At 41.3% G+C, this 19,371-nt stretch overlaps 1 protein-coding gene across 4 annotated transcripts in view; it reads right to left on the reverse strand.

Moving 5' to 3' along the window:
• loxl2b (lysyl oxidase-like 2b) overlaps window positions 1–19,371 on the reverse strand; it is an 80,473-nt gene that overhangs the window by 7,398 nt on the left and 53,704 nt on the right. For all 4 annotated transcript variants that reach the window (XM_036980061.1, XM_036980060.1, XM_021606387.2 and 1 more), the window contains exons 5-8: window positions 14,750–14,966; window positions 5,688–5,871; window positions 2,567–2,718; window positions 532–699 (exon numbers count right to left, since the gene is read on the reverse strand). In XM_036980061.1, the coding sequence (XP_036835956.1) occupies window positions 532–699; window positions 2,567–2,718; window positions 5,688–5,871; window positions 14,750–14,966 (721 nt within the window). The remainder of the gene's footprint in view (window positions 1–531; window positions 700–2,566; window positions 2,719–5,687; window positions 5,872–14,749; window positions 14,967–19,371) is intronic.

Here is a 19,371-nt window from a genome sequence, read left to right on the forward strand (position 1 = left end):
CATTCCTCATAAATCTCGGTTCTATAGCAACCATCATTTCCACCATTCCAAGGTTTACAGAGATTCCCCAAACCCACTATTACTGTTATCAAGCAGTCTAGTAAAAATCCATTTGACACAACAAATACTGTGCTGTCTGATGGGAAGGTCTGCGTAATGCTTCTCAGGTGCAAACAGTTAAGAGATGACGGTCCTACAACACCAGAGGAGGTATTTGTCACCCGTAGCAACTAGAGACATACACACACAGTTTTAGAAGACTGAATGAGGGCCCTAATTTGGGGAAGCTGTCATTTGGAACAGAATTGATGTCAAAAGGACAGATTACATGGTATGGGGGACAATGATTTTTTCTGATTCACAACAGGCTGATTACCTTTTTTCAGTAGGGTATCTGTACAGTGCTGTAATGCTGCGGAGAGCACTGCTGCATGTTCGGACAGGTCGTCAAAATTAGGAATTTGTTCTTAATTGATTTACCTGTATAAATAAAGGTTCAATAAATAGACATTTCCAAAAAACATTTCTCACCTGGAAGGCATTGCTGGCAAAGCCGAGGTCAAGCTGTCTGCACACGACCATAGCCTCGATGGTGCCCCAGCCATCACTGCACACCGTACCCCATGCCTGGGAGCCGTTCCTCTCCACCAGCACCTCCACACGCCCCTCGTTTGGGTTACGTCCCCCACTCAGACGCAGCTGCACAGAGAGACACATGAGAGGTATTTAGCTACAAACATACAGATAGCAGCAATAGGAATACTACTTTGTCCATTACTGCACTATACAATGTTTATATTTTATGAAAGAATGAAATGTACTGTAGGAAAATGTTAAATCTTATTGACTATAGTGATGAGAACAGCACATACAGTGGGGAGAACAAGTATTTGATACTGCCGATTTTGCAGGTTTTCCTACTTACAAGGCATGTAGAGGTCTGTCATTTTTATCATAAGTACACTTCAACTGTGAAAGACGGAATCTAAAACAAAAATCCAGAAAATCACATTGTATGATTTTTAAGTAATTCATTTGCATTTTATTGCATGACATAAGTATTTGATCACCTACCAACCAGTAAGAAATCCGTCTCTCACAGACCTGTTAGTTTTTCTTTAAGAAGCCCTCCTGTTCTCCACTCATTACCTGTATTAACTGCACCTGTTTGAACTCGTTACCTGTATAAAAGACACCTGTCCACACACTCAATCAAACAGACTCCAACCTCTCCACAATGGCCAAGACCAGAGAGCTGTGTAAGGACATCAGGGATAAAATTGTAGACCTGCACAAGGCTGGGATGGGCTACAGGAGATTAGGCAAGCAGCTTGGTGAGAAGGTAACAACTGTTGGCGCAATTATTAGAAAATGGAAGAAGTTCAAGATGCCAGTCAATCACCCTCGGTCTGGGGCTCCATGCAAGATCTCACCTTGTGGGGCATCAACGATCATGAGGAAGGTGAGGGATCAGCCCAGAACTACACGGCAGGACCTGGTCAATGACCTGAAGAGAGCTGGGACCACAGTCTCAAAGAAAACCATTAGTAACACACTACGCCGTCATGGATTAAAATCCTGCAGCGCATGCAAGGTCCCCCTGCTCAAGCCAGCGCATGTCCAGGCCCGTCTGAAGTTTGCCAATGACCATCTGGATGATCCAGAGGAGGAATGGGAGAAGGTCATGTGGTCTGATGAGACAAAAATAGAGCTTTTTGGTCTAAACTTCACTCGCCGTGTTTGGAGGAAGAAGAAGGATGAGTACAACCCCAAGAACACCATCCCAACTGTGAAGCATGGAGGTGGAAACATCATTCTTTGGGGATGCTTTTCTCCAAAGGGGACAGGACGACTGCACCGTATTGAGGGGAGGATGGATGGGGACATGTATCGCAAGATCTTGGCCAACAACCTCCTTCCCTCAGTAAGAGCATTGAAGATGGGTCGTGGCTGGGTCTTCCAGCATGACAACGACCCGAAACACACAGCCAGTGCAACTAAGGAGTGGCTCCGTAAGAAGCATCTCAAGGTCCTGGAGTGGCCTAGCCAGTCTCCAGACCTGAACCCAATAGAAAATCTTTGGAGGGAGCTGAAAGTCCGTATTGCTCAGTGACAGCCCCGAAACCTGAAGGATCTGGAGAAGGTCTGTATGGAGGAGTGGGCCAACATCCCTGCTGCAGTGTGTGCAAACCTGGTCAAGAACTACAGGAAACGTTTGATCTCTGTAATTGCAAACAAAGGTTTCTGTACCAAATATTAAGTTCTGCTTTTCTGATGTATCAAATACTTATGTCATGCAATAAAATGCAAATTAATTACTTAAAAATCATTCAATGTGATTTTCTGGATTTTTGTTTTAGATTCTGTCTCTCACAGTTGAAGTGTACCTATGATAAAAAATGACAGACCTCTACATGCTTTGTAAGTAAGAAAACCTGCAAGATCGGCAACAGTGTATCAAATACTTGTTCTCCCCACTGTAAAGTCTCCATTAAAGATAGTCAGGTAAAGAGCACAGGCTAACACACAGACACACGCACACAGACACAAGCACACAGACACTCACCCTCTCCTGGAAGCCCATTGCTGGGACGTTACACCTCACGGCTGCATCCTCCTCATGGCTGCAGCCCAGCGACTCTTTGTTGAAGAAGCACTCTGTGATGGACTTCTCAAAGCCAGAGCACTCAATCTCATTCATATGGACTGGGCCCATGCCTGGGAAACACACAAAGAAGAATAATACTGGTAAGAGATGGGGCAGAGACTCTTGGAGTTGACACTCTCCCAGATGTTCAGGGAAGCTAAAACAACAGTTGAGTGTGGCCAAAAACGGTGTGGTTCCACGTTGACATGTAAATGGAACTGTGGTGAATCTAAGTCAAAGTCCAAGACTCTCTTGTTTCAGTCAACAAGCTCATGGGAGACCACGCATTTGAATGCATTGCAGGATTGCAGGGTCTTGTCAACACTTTTTTTAGATGAGTTTCATTATTGAAGGTTAAAGAGGATGTTTTCATATCTGTTCTAGCTGGTCTGCTATTAAGATGTGTCTTTCTGTAACTTATTTTCCTGGAGGCCTTAGATACAGTGATAGTGTTCCTTTCTCCTTGACAGTAGTAAATCATGTGGGGAAAATATTTTTTTCCAAAAGGAAAATCCAGTCCAGAATTCTCCCTGGATGCTTCTCAAATGGCACCCATATCGTCACTGTCTGATGAAAACCTTGTAATAAAATGTTTGCCGATTTAATTTACTTTTATACACATTTATTGAAAGCAGTAACTCCCTTCAATGAACACTGAACATGTCAGGACTCCAGGACCCCAAAAAATGTATAAAAAGAAACTCAAAACGTTTCAGAAATGTTTGTTTGTTAATGGGAAAATTGTATGTTTTGAAAAGTTCCTGTTTTGGAGATAAGAGGTTTTCATCAGACAGCAACGATATAGTGTACTACTTTTCGTCAAAGGTAGGGACTATGTAAGGGATAGGGTGCCATTTGAAACTTAGCCCATCTGCTGTTTCCATGTTCCATAATGTGCCATTATTCTGTAATTTACTACTCCTTTTTTCAGTCTCATGCCTGTGTGGACTAGCTCGCAGATAAAATTAATAATAGCTGTACCTATTCGGAAAACAGCAGTGTGCAATTCCTTTCAACCCTGTTATAGTGTCCCGTGTAGCTCAGCATGGCCCTTTACTTCAGCCTCACTGAAAATAGGTGAATTATTTAGACACAGTTAAATCAAATCAAACTTTGTCACATACGCCGAATACAACAAGTGTAGACCTTACCGTGAAATGCTTGCTTACAAGCACTTAACCAACAGTGCAGTTCAAATAAACTAAAGTAACACAATAAAACAACAATAACGAGGCTATATACAGGGAGTACCGGTACCAAGTCAGTGTGTGGGGGTACAGGTCAGTTCATTTGGTCATTTGTACATGTAGGTAGGGGTGAAGTGACTATGCACAGATAATAAACAGTGGGTTGCAGAAGTGTACAAAACAAATGGGGGGGTGGGGGATGATGTATATAGTCCAGTGGGCATTTGATTAGTTGTTCAGCAGACTTATGGCTTGGAGGTAGAAGCTGTTAAGGAGCCTTTAGGTCCTAGACTTGGTGCTCCGGTACCGCTTGCCGTGCGGTAGTAGAGAAAACAGTCTATGACTTGGGTGACTGGATTCTCTGACAATGTTATGGGCTTTCCTCTGACACTGCCTATTATATAAATCCTGGATGGCAGGAAGTTTGGCCCCAGTGATGTACTGGGCCGTACGCACTACCCTCTGTAGCGCCTTACGGCCAGATGCCGAGCAGTTGCCATACCAGGCAGTGATGTAACCGGTCAGGATGCTCTCAATGGTGAAGCTGTAGAACGTTGAGGATCTGGGGACCCATGCCAAATCTTTTCAGTCCCCTGAGGCCTGAGGAGGAAAAGGTTTCGTTGTGCCCTCTTCACGACTGTCTTGGTGTGTTTGGACCATGATAGTTCGATGGTGATGTGGACACTAAGGAGCGTGAAACTCTCGACCCGCTCCACTACAGCCCTGTCGATGTTAACGATTACAGTTACTGTAAGATCTGCTGAATACCTCATTTTGACTGCGAGTCAGCGATACCTACTGTATATGGGGAGGGTCCATGCCTTAATGCCTCCGTTATTGGTCTGCCTCTGCAGAAAAAAACATATCCATGGTAACTAATATCCCCGCAGGTAACACTGAGTGAGAGAAAACTGGTCAGTAAATAGTATGTCCTCGTTTTGGCAGGGCCCATGTCCCTGGAGGGAAAGACGAGGTCTAGAATAAGGGAGTGGATACATGATGTACTCTTTAAATATAGCATTTCTGTCCACTACAGCCTTTCAATTACAGTCCTGGAATATGGCAAGTACGGCCTTGCATTGTTCAGCTCACTGTGACTCTGAGCCTGTATTCACAAAGAATCAGAGTAGGAATGCTGATCGCGGAACAGGTCCCCCCTTTTCATGTTATCTCAGTCATTATGATCCAAAAGGCCAAACTTATCCTAGATCAGCACTGCTACTCTGTGAAGCTTTATGAATATGGGCTCCGAACTGCAGAGAACAAATAACAAGTTTAACTGATCCATTCCATTTCTATAACCCAGCCTGATCCGGTCCTCCAGCAGACTTCCTGTTTTTCAGGTCAGGGTTAGTGACGGCTCAAAAAGTCGGCAAATAAGGGATAGTATTACAGACTGTTAGATCTTTTGGACATTTGGTGAACACATGTAGTTCTAAAGCTACAGTACACAATGAAGCTGTTCATGTAGATGTTTCTTTGTATTCCAGGAATTCAAGTGGTTATCTCAGATTTCTACTCAGACTTTGCGCAGTTAGGCCAATGTTGTTTGATTGACTGTTGATTGAAAATGGTGAAACAAACCCAATACTCTTGGACAGCTACTCTAAAAATGACCAGTCAAACTTGCATGACCTCTAATCTGATTTTGATGACCTATGCAATAACAAAGGTGTGTTTTTAATCTATTCAAGGCCTTTTACATAGATCAAACATTATAATAGTCCACTTCATCTTCAACCCAGTCCACTGCTAGTCTGACCAATATGTTGGAATGCCCATCATGTACTTGGCCAGATGTAATGTTGTGATTGGCACTGTTATTGTAAGTAGGACTGAGTTCCAATCCCTACCCTGTCCAAGCCGACCACCAGACAGGGCCTCCTTGGCACTCCCGAAGCCCAGCTCTCGACACACCACTGTGGCTGACAGGAGGCTCCAATTATCATCACAGATGGTTCCCCACTCGCCGTTCTTTAGCACCTCCACACGACCTTCCCCTACGATGGCCCCACCTCGCAGACGCACCAACGTTTGCTGCAGGAACAAGAGGGAGATCAGACTCATAGTAGGCTGAGTTATTCGAACACCCAAAGCAAGGCATATGCATTAAGTCACATGAACACATATTGAAATATGAAAGACAACAGAAGGTACAGTAAGTAGACCTTACTGGTCCAAAAAGCAGAAATACAGAGTTCAACTTTCCATACATGAATGATTCCTTATTGAGAAATAAATAACTGTCTAGAGGTTGCCATCTATAAAGAGTTACAAAACCTCCGTTTTGAATTGGCTCTTTCCCAGACTTTCTGAGAAGCTAGAAGAACGATTGAGTGAGGGCTGTGAGGCTACAGACTGGGTGGCTCCAAGTTTACACAGTGGTACATGTTACTCCCATTTACAGTTTTGGCAAATTGGAAGTGGACACATTAGTAGCATAACCGTATCTTATTTACTCCGATTTGTAATTACAGACAGCAATGCATAAGTGTTTGCATGCAGTTTGGGATTGACACTGATTTGTGGTTTGTGTTCCCATACCAAAAAAGGAAACTATAACCTATGTTTATTGCCAGTATACATATAATATTCTAAATAGGTATCTGAAAAACATAAAATACCAAAGCCATCATAGAATGTTTACATATTTGAAAGCAGTAAGTATTTGAGTGATGCCTGAATATTTCTTAGGTGCACCTGTGGCAGGGAAAGAGGGAAATATGGTTTTGAAAATGGGATTGACAATTTGAACCAAAGCAGGGACAGGAATAGCATTCTCAAATGTAGATAATTAGCTTAATAGCAGTGTGCCATATTAGCAGTGTGCCTAAACAACTCTGGCATCATAGCGAAGTCTTATTCTGCCTCAAGGCTTCTGCCTCAACTAGTTCAGGATCCTAATACTTCAGTGTAAAAATAATGCTTTGCCACTTGGAACAAACTGGTTGAATCAACGTTGTTTCAACATAATTTGTCAATATATTGTGATGTGGAATCTACGTAGAAAATATATTGGATTGATTTGGAAAAAGTAATCAATGTAAACTGTGGTTTTGAGGGTGAAATTTCAACCATAGGATTATGTCATCATGGTAACCAAATTTCAGCATAGACAAACCTTGTATAAAATAAGTTGAATTCGTACCTTTAAAACAACGTCAGATCATCAACATTATATCCACTATCAGAAAAATAGACTGGGCAGCACCTCCTACTGGAGAATGTATCTATCTACAGCTACCCTTTGGTCTCCCAAAGAGAGTTTTAACCAAACCCAGTGCTGTTTATCTTTGATATTTGTCATAGACTATTAAAACCGGTTTTAAAAACTTCTTACGGCTGAAATCCCGTTAACAGGATCGATTTTACAACAGCCAGTGAAAGTGCAGGACGCCAAATTCAAACAACAGAAATCTCATAATTAAAATTCCTCAAACATACAAGTATTATACACCATTTTAAAGATAAACTTGTTGTTAATCCCACCGCAGTGTCCGATGTCAACAAGGCTTTACAGCGAAAGCACACCATATGATTATGTTAGGTCAGCACCTAGTCACAGAAAAACACAGCCATTTTTCCAGCCAGAGAGGAGTCACAAAAAGCAGAAATAGAGATAAAAATTAATCACTAACCTTTGATGATCTTCATCAGATGACACTCATAGGACTTCATGTTACACAATACATGTATGTTTTCTTCAATAAAGTTCATATTTATATCCAAAAATCTCAGTTTACATTGGCGCGTTATGTTCAGTAATGTTTTGCTTCCAAAACATCCGGTGATTTTGCAGAGAGCCACATCAATTTACAGAAATACTCATCATAAATGTTGATGTAAATACAAATGTTATACATGGAATTAAATATATACTTCTCCTTAATGCAACCGCTGTGTCAGATTTCGAAAAGCTTTACGGAAAAAGCACACCATGCAATAATCTGAGTACAGCACTCAGAGACCAAAACAAGCCATACAGAAAACCCGCCATGTTGTGAAGTCAACAGAAGTCAGAAATAGCATTATAAATATTCACTTACCTTTGATGATCTTCATCGGAATGCACTCCCAGGAATCCCAGTTCCGCAATAAATGTTTATTTTTTTCGATAAAGTCCATAATTTATGTCCAAATACCTCATTTTTGTTTGCATGTTTAGTTCACAAATCCAAATTCATGAGGTGCAGGCACTTAGTTCAGATGACAGTTCAATTACAGTTCGTAGAAACATGTCAAACGATGTATAGATTGAATCTTTATGATGTTTTTAACATAAATCTTCAATAATATTCCAACCGGACAATTCCTTTGTCTTTAGAAAGGAAAAGGAACGCAGCTAGCACTCATGGGCGCGCGCGACACTGAGCTCATGGCATTCTGCCAGACACCTGACTCAAACAGCTCTTATTCTCTCCCCCTTCACATTAGAATCCTGAAACAAGGTTCTAGAGACTGTTGACATCTAGTGGAAGCCTTAGGAAGTACAATCAGACCAAATTTAACATTGTATATTGGATAGGCAAAGACTTGAAAACCTACAAACCTCAGATTTCCCACTTCCTGGTTGGATTTTTTCTCAGGTTTTTGCCTGCCATATGAGTTCTGTTCTACTCAGACATCATTCAAGCAGTTTTAGAAACTTCAGAGTGTTTTCTATCCAAATCTACTAATAATATGCATATCTTAGCTTCTGGGTCTGAGTAGCAGGCAGTTTACACTGGGCACCTTATTCATCCAAGCTACTCAATACTGCCCCCCAGCCATAAGAAGTTAAAACAAAAAACACTCTGAGTAGGTTTTAGGGTGATGCTAAGACACTGCCCAGACAAACTCTGAGCCAGGAGTAAAATCAACTCATAAATGTTTATTTCACCTGGTAATCACGACAGTTTGAGGTACAGCAAAGGAAAGATAGTGATGACGGTCAATGACATTGTTGCAAATGATGGGGAATAACTGTTATGCACGCCTCTATGAAGAGGGAACGCAACACCCTGCTACAACTAAACTCTCCGTGAAGTGAAAAAGGTATGGACTGTAGGTGCGAGTAAGGATGACAACAGGCAGAATGTGGTACCGTTTATCAGCTGCTTGAGGGATTTCAGGAAGCCATTTCCTGAAATAAACACATGCACAAACATAAACTACAACACATAACCTGGGGAACGTAACAATAACCAATTGCAACGAGGCATCGCAAGCTGGGAACTCTATAGCACGCTTCAGACAATCACGGTGAATGTGACTGTACATATTAACGTTGCAAGGGTAAAACGTTTGATATAATTTCGCTTGACACAATCATTTCTCTTAATTCATTTTTTTTTAGATTTTCTGGTTGTTAAAAGCTGAATTTTGACAGTTTTACCATTATATCAACACACTCGTCACTACCGTTTAACAACCAATGAGGTATATAAACCCTGGATTGCTATTGCTATATATTGGCCATTGAGAGGCTTTGAAGCCACCGGTCGGCCATATGCGACTCATTTCAGGAAACTAGACTTATGTCGCACGTCACTACTTCACAGGAGAGCCATTTGAACGTAAACCGTTTTTTTTTTTACCAAAATGCATTTTTTGGCAGAAATGCCTTCTGGAACATGTGAACTTTCATGTGCCGTAATAACAAACGTGTATGCCATCTATAAATACAAATACAATTGTTAACGAGCCTAGTTGGTTTAGCCACAGAAAAATACATGATTGGCTGAGATAATGGGTGGGCTGGACATGCCGAGAGATGAGTTCGGATTGGTCTGCCATGTAGCATGCTTCTGTCTATAACATGAGCTGGTCAGTATGTGTAGGTAATCCTTTCTAACGCGGCTTGTTGAAAGATATAACGTGGTAGAACTGCAAAGCTTGTTGCTCTCCACTTTCTGGAGGACTGAGTTTTGAAATCAGTGGAATGCACAGTGGAATTAGAGTATGATAGCTTAGGAGATGGAGAAAATTCTGGCGTTTGAATGCAAATATGCAGACGGAGTCGAAAAACGAACACCTGAATAAAAATTACATCTTCAAACTAAGGCAACCATGGCATCCATGACAGAGAGGGAGAAATATCCATCCATGTATACGGGTAAGATAGTCCAGCTTGCCTCCTTTTCAGATATTACACATTTCTAATTTTGTAAGAAAGTCGTTTTCATTCATAGTTAAAGCGTACTGTTAGCTAGCTATCTAACGTTAGCTGGTTGGCTCCCTAGCTAACATTACGTGTATGATTTGTGGAGTAATATTATTTGTATGTCAGAGCCATTTGCATTGCTAGTTATAGCTAACATTGAACCTGGTTGGTTAGCTATTTGGGGCGGCAGGTAGCCTAGTAATAGTGTTTTTTATTCAGTCCAAATTACGGTGTGCCGTGTAAAGGCACGGGGACGAAGGCCAAACAAACACGTACACAAAACACAGGGTTGAAACCCAAACAAAAGAGAGAGGAGTACCTCGAATGAATACACACGCGCACAATAATTAACACACAGGACGAGTCCTGTAATCATCTGCGCAATCCACAAGGGCACGGAAACACAAAACACACAGCACAGGTACTCACACGCACCAACGGCCATTGTAACAATAATCGACAAGACCATGGAAACCAAAGGGCACATATTTACAAATACTAATCAGTGGGAATAGGGGACAGGTGTGCGTGATGAAAGTTCCGGAGGGATCCGTGACATTAGTCATAACTAGTCATCACATTTACATAAGTATTCAGACCCTTTACTCAATACAAATTTGTCCGCAAATACAGTCTCGAGTCTTCTAGGGTATGACAGTACAAGCTTGGCATTTGGGGAGTTTATCCCATTATTCTCTGCAGATCCTTTCAAGCTCTGCCAGGTAGGATGGGGAGTGCCACTGCACAGCTATTTTCAGGTCTCTCCAGAGATGTTATATCCGGGCTCTGGCTGGCCCACTCAAGGACATTCAGAGATGTCCCAAAGCCACTCCTGTATTGTCTTGGCTGTGTGCTTAAGGTCATTGTCCTGTTGGAAGGTGAACCTTCACCCCAGCCTGAGGTCCTGAGCGCTCTGGAGCAGGTTTTCATGAAGGATCTCTTTTTGCTCCGTTCATCATTCCTTGATCCTGACTAGTCTCCCATTTCCCTGCCGCTGAAAAACAAACCCACAGCATGATGCAGCCACCACCATGCTTCACCGTAGGGATGGTGCTAGGTTTCCTCCAGACGTGACACTGGGCATTGAGGCCAAAGAGATCAATCTTGGTTTCATCAGACCAGACAATCTTGTTTCTTAAGGTCTGAGAATCTTTTAGGTTCCTTTCGGCAAACTCCAAGCAGGCTGTCATGTGCCTTTTACTGAGGAGTGGCTTCCGTCTGGCCACTCTACCATAAAGGCCTGATTGGCCTTTAGTGCTGCAGAGATGGTTGTCCTTCTGGAAGGTTCTCCCATCTCCACAGAGGAACTCTGGAGCTCCGTCAGAGTGACCATAGGGTTCTTGGTCACCTCCACCTCCAAGACCCTTCTCCCCCGTTTGCTTAGTTTGGCTGGGCGGACAGCTCTAGGAAGAGTCTTGGTTGTTCCAAACTTCTTCCATTGAAGAATGAGGGGGGCCACTGTGTTCTTGGGGAACTTTAATGCTGTAGAAATGTTTCGTACCTCTCCCCAGATCTGTTCCTCAACACAATCCTGTCTCGGAGCTCAATTCCTTCGACCTCATGGCTTGGTTTTTGCTCTGACTATCGACTGTGGGAACATACATAATTTTGCACGCCCAATTTTTCAGTTTTTGATTTGTTAAAAAAGTTTGAAATATCCAATAAATGTCGTTCCACTTCATGATTGTGTCCCACTTGTTGTTGATTCTTCACAAAAAAAATACAGTTTTATATCTTTATGTTTGAAGCCTGAAATGTGGCAAAAGGTCGCAAAGTTAAAGGGGGCCGAATACTTTCGCAAGGCACTGTATATGTGTGCCTTTCTATATATTGTTCAATCAATTGAATTTACCAAAGGTGGACTCCAATTAGGTTGTAGAAACATCTCAAGGATGATCAATGGAAACAGGATGCACCTGAGCTCAATTTCGAGTCTCATAGCAAAGGGTCTGAATACTTTTTAATTTTTTTTTTTTTTACCCCTTTTTTTACCCCAATTTCGTGATATCCCCAATTGTTAGTAGCTACTATCTTGTCTCATCGCTACATCTCCCGTACGGGCTCGGGAGAGACGAAGGTTGAAAGTCATGCGTCCTCCGATACACAACCCAACCAAGCCGCACTGCTTCTTAACACACCGCGCATCCAAACATGGAAGCCAATGCGTCGGAGGAAACACTATGCACCTGGCAACCTTGGTTAGCGCGCACTGCGCCCGGCCCGCAACAGGAGTCGCTGGTGCGCGATGAGACAAGGATATCCCTACCGGCCAAGCCCTCCCTAACCCGGACGAGGCTAGGCCAATTGTGCGTCGCCCCACTGACCTCCTGGTCGCGGCCGGTTACGACATAGCCTGGGCACGAACCCAGAGTCTCTGATGGCACAGCTGGCGCTGCAGTACAGCGCCCTTAACCACTGTGCCACCCGGGAGGCCCTATTTGTAATACGTTTGCAAACATTTCGAAAAACCTGTTTGAGGAAATTGATTGATGGGGACATTTAAAAAAAAATATATATTTTAAAATAAGTCTAACATAACAAAATGTGGAAAAAGTCAAGAGGTCTGAATACTTTACGAATGCACATCTCCTTTAAATGTTGATATTAAATATTACTTTAAAAATACAGGCAAAAGCCTAAAATTAAGGCTATCTTACAAACTAATGCAACATTCAACCTTTAAATGAGTAACACTTTCATGACCACATTTTGAGGTTACTGTAACTATACATTTCTTCCTATGTAATCATATAAAGCTGCATGTTCAAGACAGCCTGCATAGGTCGTTGCAGGTCTGGGGAGATCTTCACAATTGTTTTAATAATTTGTTCAGAATATTGAACAGCATTGATCACTTGCACAATGTGCTTTTAATGTAATTTCAACTGCAATCCAGGTCATTTGGATATGCTATTAGATAAAGCTATTGTGAAATGTACTCTGGATCTGGACAACCTTGAGGCAGAGCTAAACATGTATAATGGTAATACACTGCGTCCCAAATCGCCACCTATTCCCTTTTTAATCCACTACCTTTTACCAGGGCCCATGAGGCTCTGGTCAAATTTAGTGCACCATATAGGGTAATAGGTGCCATTTGGGACACACCCTATGGGATGTCCCTGGTTATGCACAGCTCGCTACAAAACACTGAGATGTGGAAAGTGACAGAGCAGGCAGGCATGCATTCTAATGTAAGATCTTAATTTGAGCCAGTTTGCTACAGCAGGAAAATATTTCTGCAGCAACAGGAAATGTGAATTATTATCTGGATTAAAATGAATGGACATTTTGATACATTTTTCGTAAAGGAAAATCAAGTCTGAAATTTCAAAGTGGAAATGACAAACTTCAGAAGCTTTTTTAAACCTCCAATACACTACAAGTTTGACATTTCTTGCATTGCTTTAAAGTTCTCTTGCAACAAGGTGATCAAATTCAAATTCACACTAGTCGTAAACAACAGCTGTAGACTAACAGTGAATTGCTTACTTACGGGCCCTTCCCAACATTACATATACTGTAGGTAAGGGTAAAGTGACTAGGCAACAGGATGGATAATAAACAGTAGCAGCAGCTTATGTGTTGAGTCAAAATAGTTAGTGCAAATTAAGATCCTACATCTGTACAGCACTTGGATGTGCAAAATAGACGTGGGATTCCCACAAGATGTTTTCATTAGACCAGCATGATTTATCTCCTTCCCACAGATCCTGAGTCCATGATGATGCATCACTTGACAGTAAACATACAAAACTGCAGATGGGCTTAACAAAGCCAAGTAGATAAAGTGTTTCTGAGTGTCAGTGTTTTTTAGTAATGCACCTCAGAAAACTACATTGTCCATCGATCTCTCACAGGATTAATCAGATCAGCGATAAGTTAACACACTCATATTGACAGAATATAGTTAGATCCCCACAGCTACAGTATTTCCCCTATCTACTGTATGTTTTATTTGCCATAGCCCAGCAGTGGCACAGCAGAAATCTGACTGAATAATAGAAATATAATCACTAGAACAGGTATCCCCAGTCAAGTCAATAGGTCTGGCTATATCCGGTGGTGATTATATTTCTATAGAAAGAATGTAGTGGTTTAGTAACTCCATGGTGGCAAAACTGGCCTTTTTCCTTTATTCAGATTGCAACATCTCACTTTGGTTATTTGAAAATGAAATCATCTCCAGAATATCAAAACAAATTTAAACAAGTCATATAAAGCTAGTTTGAAATTTTATTTTAATCCACCAGACAGATGACTATTACAACAAATATTATGACTAAACTCAAATATATAATTTTTATTTTTTTATTTTTACATTGTTTTGAGGGGGGAAAATGATATTATAAATAGGACTGGTGAAGTTGTCACACATGCAGCTAACAAACATATATGTAAATGTCTGCTATATCCAAAATTATAACCAACTGATTGCAGCATTACCGCAAAAATGGAGGAAGCAAGTGGAAGGGAGAGAATAAAAGGAACTTGTCTGTCGGCCCTACATTAAAGATCAAAATTGGTTAAAGAAAATTGTGACAAATAAATAAGTACACCAGTTTCATTTAAGGGCCCAAAAATTGCCAGCTGTGCCATACAGGTTGCAAAATATTCGGGAAGAGATTTTCGATGTGCCGATTCCATGGCACATGGCACATGAACTAATACACAAAACAATGCCAGGTTCAAAAGGTAGAGTTTTTCCAATTTAAATTATTATACAAAATTATTGCAACCAATAGAATAAAAATAAATGTATGTGGTGCCTACCTCTTGTCTAAAGGCCTTCCTGAAGCCTGTCATGGGGGTTGGGGAGAAGGCTCTTCCTGGCACACAGCTGACCACCACGGGCGTGCCCCCACCACAGGTGCTATTGGCCTTTGCTGCCACGGCATGGCCCAGCTTGCAGCTTGACACGTGGGCCTCGTTTCCAGTGCAGTTGACAGAGTAATCCCAGTAAGAGGGCTTTCTCCTGCGAGCAAACATCCTGAGAACACAGGGAACACATAGTCAAATAACAACATTTCATACACAAGGCTGCTATCCCTTTTTCCCTAACACCTATACACTACAGCAGCAAACATAACCGTATGTAGTGAGCCAGTGGGTAAATAACAAGGCATATCCAATTACAAAGGGTTCAGTATTAGGATACAGATGTGCATGTTTAGTCTGGGATGTGAACAACACGTGAGGTTAATTGAGGTCTTCCAGGCCTGTAGGGATGTTAATCCATTCCTTTCCTTTTTAATAGTTAGCCAACCAAAGTGTTTAATGAACGTTTAGGTCAGAACAGCGTGTGCTCATCCTGCGTCTATATCACATGTCTGAGAGGTGTACATGAAAGCAGATTAAAGAGGAGGAGACACGCACACGGCATTGGTTTTCCATTTGGAACCTGGATAAAGAATATTGCCGCTCACTGTCTGGAACCCATCCAAAACCAGCGTTCTAAGCCGGGTGGAAAAATAGAACTTCGGGGGAAAAAGGACCGAAAAAGCAATCGCATGTTTGTTTTGGAACAGTGATCTATTGCTACGCTTTAATGGAAAACTGCAATTTACACAGTAATGTGGGGTATTATCAACAATAAAATATTGAGAAAGCATTATACTGCAGCATACTGTAAATCAGGGTTCCCCAAATGGCAGTGATTTTTATTCTAAGCAACAAGAAAAACACATTTTGTTTTGAAATATATTAGTTTTAATTATTGGACATAAATGACTTCAAAAACACCAGCAAATCAGCTCCAAGTGATTTTAATCTAGGAAATCTGTTCCAAAGTATTTCCACAAATAAAAGAGGGATATACAGTGCATTTGGAAAGTGTTCAGACCCCTTGACCTTTTTCCACATTTTGTTATGTTACAGCCTTATTCCAAAATGGATTTAAAAAAAAAATCTCAATCTCCTGTGACACGCAATAAATACCCCGTAATGACAAAGCAAAAACTGTTTTTTAGAATTTTTTGGCAAAAAAAACCTAAAAACAACTGAAATTTCACATTTACATAGGTATTCAGACCCTTAACTCAGTACTTTGTTGAAGCACCTTTGGCAGTGATTCCTGCCTGGAGACTTCTTGGGTATGACACAAGCTTCATGCACATGTATTTGGGAAGTTTCTCCCATTCTTCTCTGGAGGTCCTCTCAAGCTCTGTCAGGTTAGATGGGGAGCATCGCTGCACAGCTATTTTCAGGTCTCTTCAGTGATGTTCGATCGGGTTCAAGTCCGGGCTATGGCTGGGCCACTGATGGACATTCAGAGTTCTGAGCACTCTGGAGCAGGTTTCCATCAAGGATCTTTCTGCTTTTTGCTCCATGAATTTTTCCCTCGATCCTGACTAGTCTCCCAGTCCCTGGCACTGAAAAACATCCCCACAGCATGATGCTGCCACCACCATGCTACACCGTAGGGATAGTGCCAGGTTTCCTCAAGACTTGACACTTGGCATTCAGACCAAAGAGTTCAATCTTGGTTTCATCAGACCAGAGAATCTTGTTTCTCAAGGTCGGATAGTCCTTAGGTGCTTTTTGGCTCCAAGCGGGCTGTCATGTGCCTTTTACTGAGGAGTGGCTTCCGTCTGGCCCCTCTACCATAAAGGCCTGATTGGTGAAGTGCTGCAGAGATGGCTATCTTTCTGGAAGGTTCTCCTATCTCCACAGAGGAACTCTGGTGCTCTGTCAGAGTGACCAGCGGGTTCTTGGTCACCCCCCTGATGAAAGCCCTTCTCCCCCGATTGCTGAGTTTGGCCTGGCGACCAGTACTAAGAAGAGTCTTGGTGGTTCCAAACTTCTTCCATTTAAGAATGATGGAGGCCACTGTGTTCTTGGGGACCTTCAATGCTGCAGAAATGTTTTGGTTCTGTATCTCCACCCTACAGAATCCAGTACAATACCGTATTTTTGGAGTGCTACATTTTTTTTGGACCACTAGTCAATGCACGCCTCTTATAAGGCACACCTCGAAATATGATAATGAGCCAGAAACAACAATACCATTATTATATTTTGAGGCATGCCTTGTTGCAACTGTTAGTGTGAGTCTGTACCAATTTAACTCATATGTGGTTATAATGCCCCATCAATTTATAAAATATAAGGGCCAGATTGGAATGGCAGCAAGTTTTAAATATTTATTGCTTAACCTCTTGGAACCCCCTCTGCTGGATCCGGGAGAATTGTCATCAACTGACACTAATTAGCATAACGCAACGGGCAAAAAATATTACTGGAAAATATTCATATTCATGAAATCACAAGTGAAATATATTGAAACACAGCTTAGACTTTTGTTAATCACCCTGTCATCTCAGATTTTGAAATTATGCTTTAAGCATTTGTGTAAGTTTATCGATAGCATAGCATTATGCCTAGCTAGCAGCAGGCAGCTTGGACACGAAAATCAGAAAAGCAATCAAATTAAATTGTTTACCTTTGAGCTTCGGATGTTTTCACTCACGAGTCTCCCAGTTAGACAGCAAATGTTCATTTTGTCCCATAAAGATTATTTTTATATCTGAAATACCTCCGGTTGTACTTCATGTTTAGTTGAGAAATCCACCGGAAACTGCGGTCACGACAACGCCGAAAAATATTTTGATATCCCATTCACTGCTGCTCAATAGGGACGCATAGGAACGCAGAGCTTTCTTAATAAGAGTCCCTTCCCGATTGGATTTTTCTCAGGCTTTCGCCTGCAATATCAGTTCTGTTATACTCACAGACAATATTTTTACAGTTTTGGAAACTTTAGAGTGTTTTCTATCCTAAGCTCTCAATTATATGCATATTCTAGCATCTTGTCCTGACAAAATAGCCCGTTTACTCTGGGAATGTTATTTTTCCAAAAATAAGAATAGTACCCCCTAGTTTCAAGAGGTTAAGTATTTTGTCATGTCCTTTGGTCTCTTTTGCACTGCAGTTGCTGCCAGTTTAAAAGCCTTTGTTACGGCTTCTAGAAGTTCAAAGGAAGTTCAAAGGATCTAAGGATCTAAAATTGATATGATGTAATGTGTAGCACATTACCTAGCAGCCAAACCCGCTTGCACCAATCCCCATGTAATTCAGGTGAAATACTGTGAAATCTCCCCCCAATGAATTTAATTAATTAATTCATCCATTCATTAATGTATTATGATTATGGTAGCATTTACTTTTTTTTACAATACAATACAGTCAATTCTACTGTATTGTACTGTATGTCATTACACAGTATTTAGATTACAGTAACTACTTTACGGTGTACTTTTCATCAGCTTGAAAGTTTGTAGGTGCTGTCATCTATTTTGAAAGATGCATTTTTTAAATGAAACATACCACAGCACGGATGACATGCATCTGGAAGATGTGTACTCAACCCTTATGACCTCCAAATGATTTGGAATATGCTAAGTTAAACTAGAGGGCATACAGAGGCATTTGAGCAGAGGCAAAGTTTGGATTATGAAATAAATGTAGACATTGGCTGTGTGCCGCCGCCTAGACCAAACGCCAGACTATAAAAACAATCTGCATGTTTCATGGGTTTAAACCAGGTGCAGGCCGGGAGAGATGGAAAGTTTGGAGCTGCTGTGCTGTGTTTACCTAAGAGGAAACTTCTCTCCTTCTCTACCCCTACTGAGACAGTATATTCAAGGTTGCTTCAGATCTAGAGGCGAGAGCTAAGGTTTGAGTGATTAATAACCGCTGGCTATTCCTCTGCAGGTTTCCACGTGTATGTAAGAGTTAGATCTTTCCCCAGCCCAGTCAGTACCCCATTACGACTACTTTAAGGAATGCACTGATCCTGTATACACAGTATATATACAAAGGGGGGGGAAGGTTACTTACAGTTTTTCTCAATCGCGCACAAGCAATTTTCTATAGCAGAACACCTAAGATCAAATACATTTACAGAATTTCAGAAATGTTCTTGCTTTAGTACCTGACTTGCATATCTTAGGTGCTCTAAGGTCAGGTTGTAAGGCAAGAAAATGACTTCATCTAGGCAATGGTTGATGATTTTTATGATTTTTTTTTTACAATATTGCAGACATTCAGAGATGTAGAGAATGAAGTTGGGATACTTCTAAGTCATCATCTTCGACATTGTGACCCTCCATTATGGAGCTTTGCTTTGGTGTGGATTGAGGCCTATGCACTCATATTAGTTGCGTTCCTCACGTCCTCCATTCTATTAATCTTTCCTTATTACTATTGTGGATTGTGATGACGCCGAAAAATTTGCTTTAAAATTATTATTTTTTTAAATCAAAAATAATATTTGATTTAATGTGTATGAAATTGTTTGGTGAAGTATGCATAAAAGGAGAGTACTTGCCCATAATTCAGCACCTTTGGATAGTTGTTTTTCCAATTTTGATCATCATGATTTAGTGAGATTTTTT

The sequence above is a fragment of the Oncorhynchus mykiss genome, chromosome 6 (assembly GCF_013265735.2).
Source record: "Oncorhynchus mykiss isolate Arlee chromosome 6, USDA_OmykA_1.1, whole genome shotgun sequence".
Classification (NCBI taxonomy): Eukaryota; Metazoa; Chordata; class Actinopteri; order Salmoniformes; family Salmonidae; genus Oncorhynchus; species Oncorhynchus mykiss.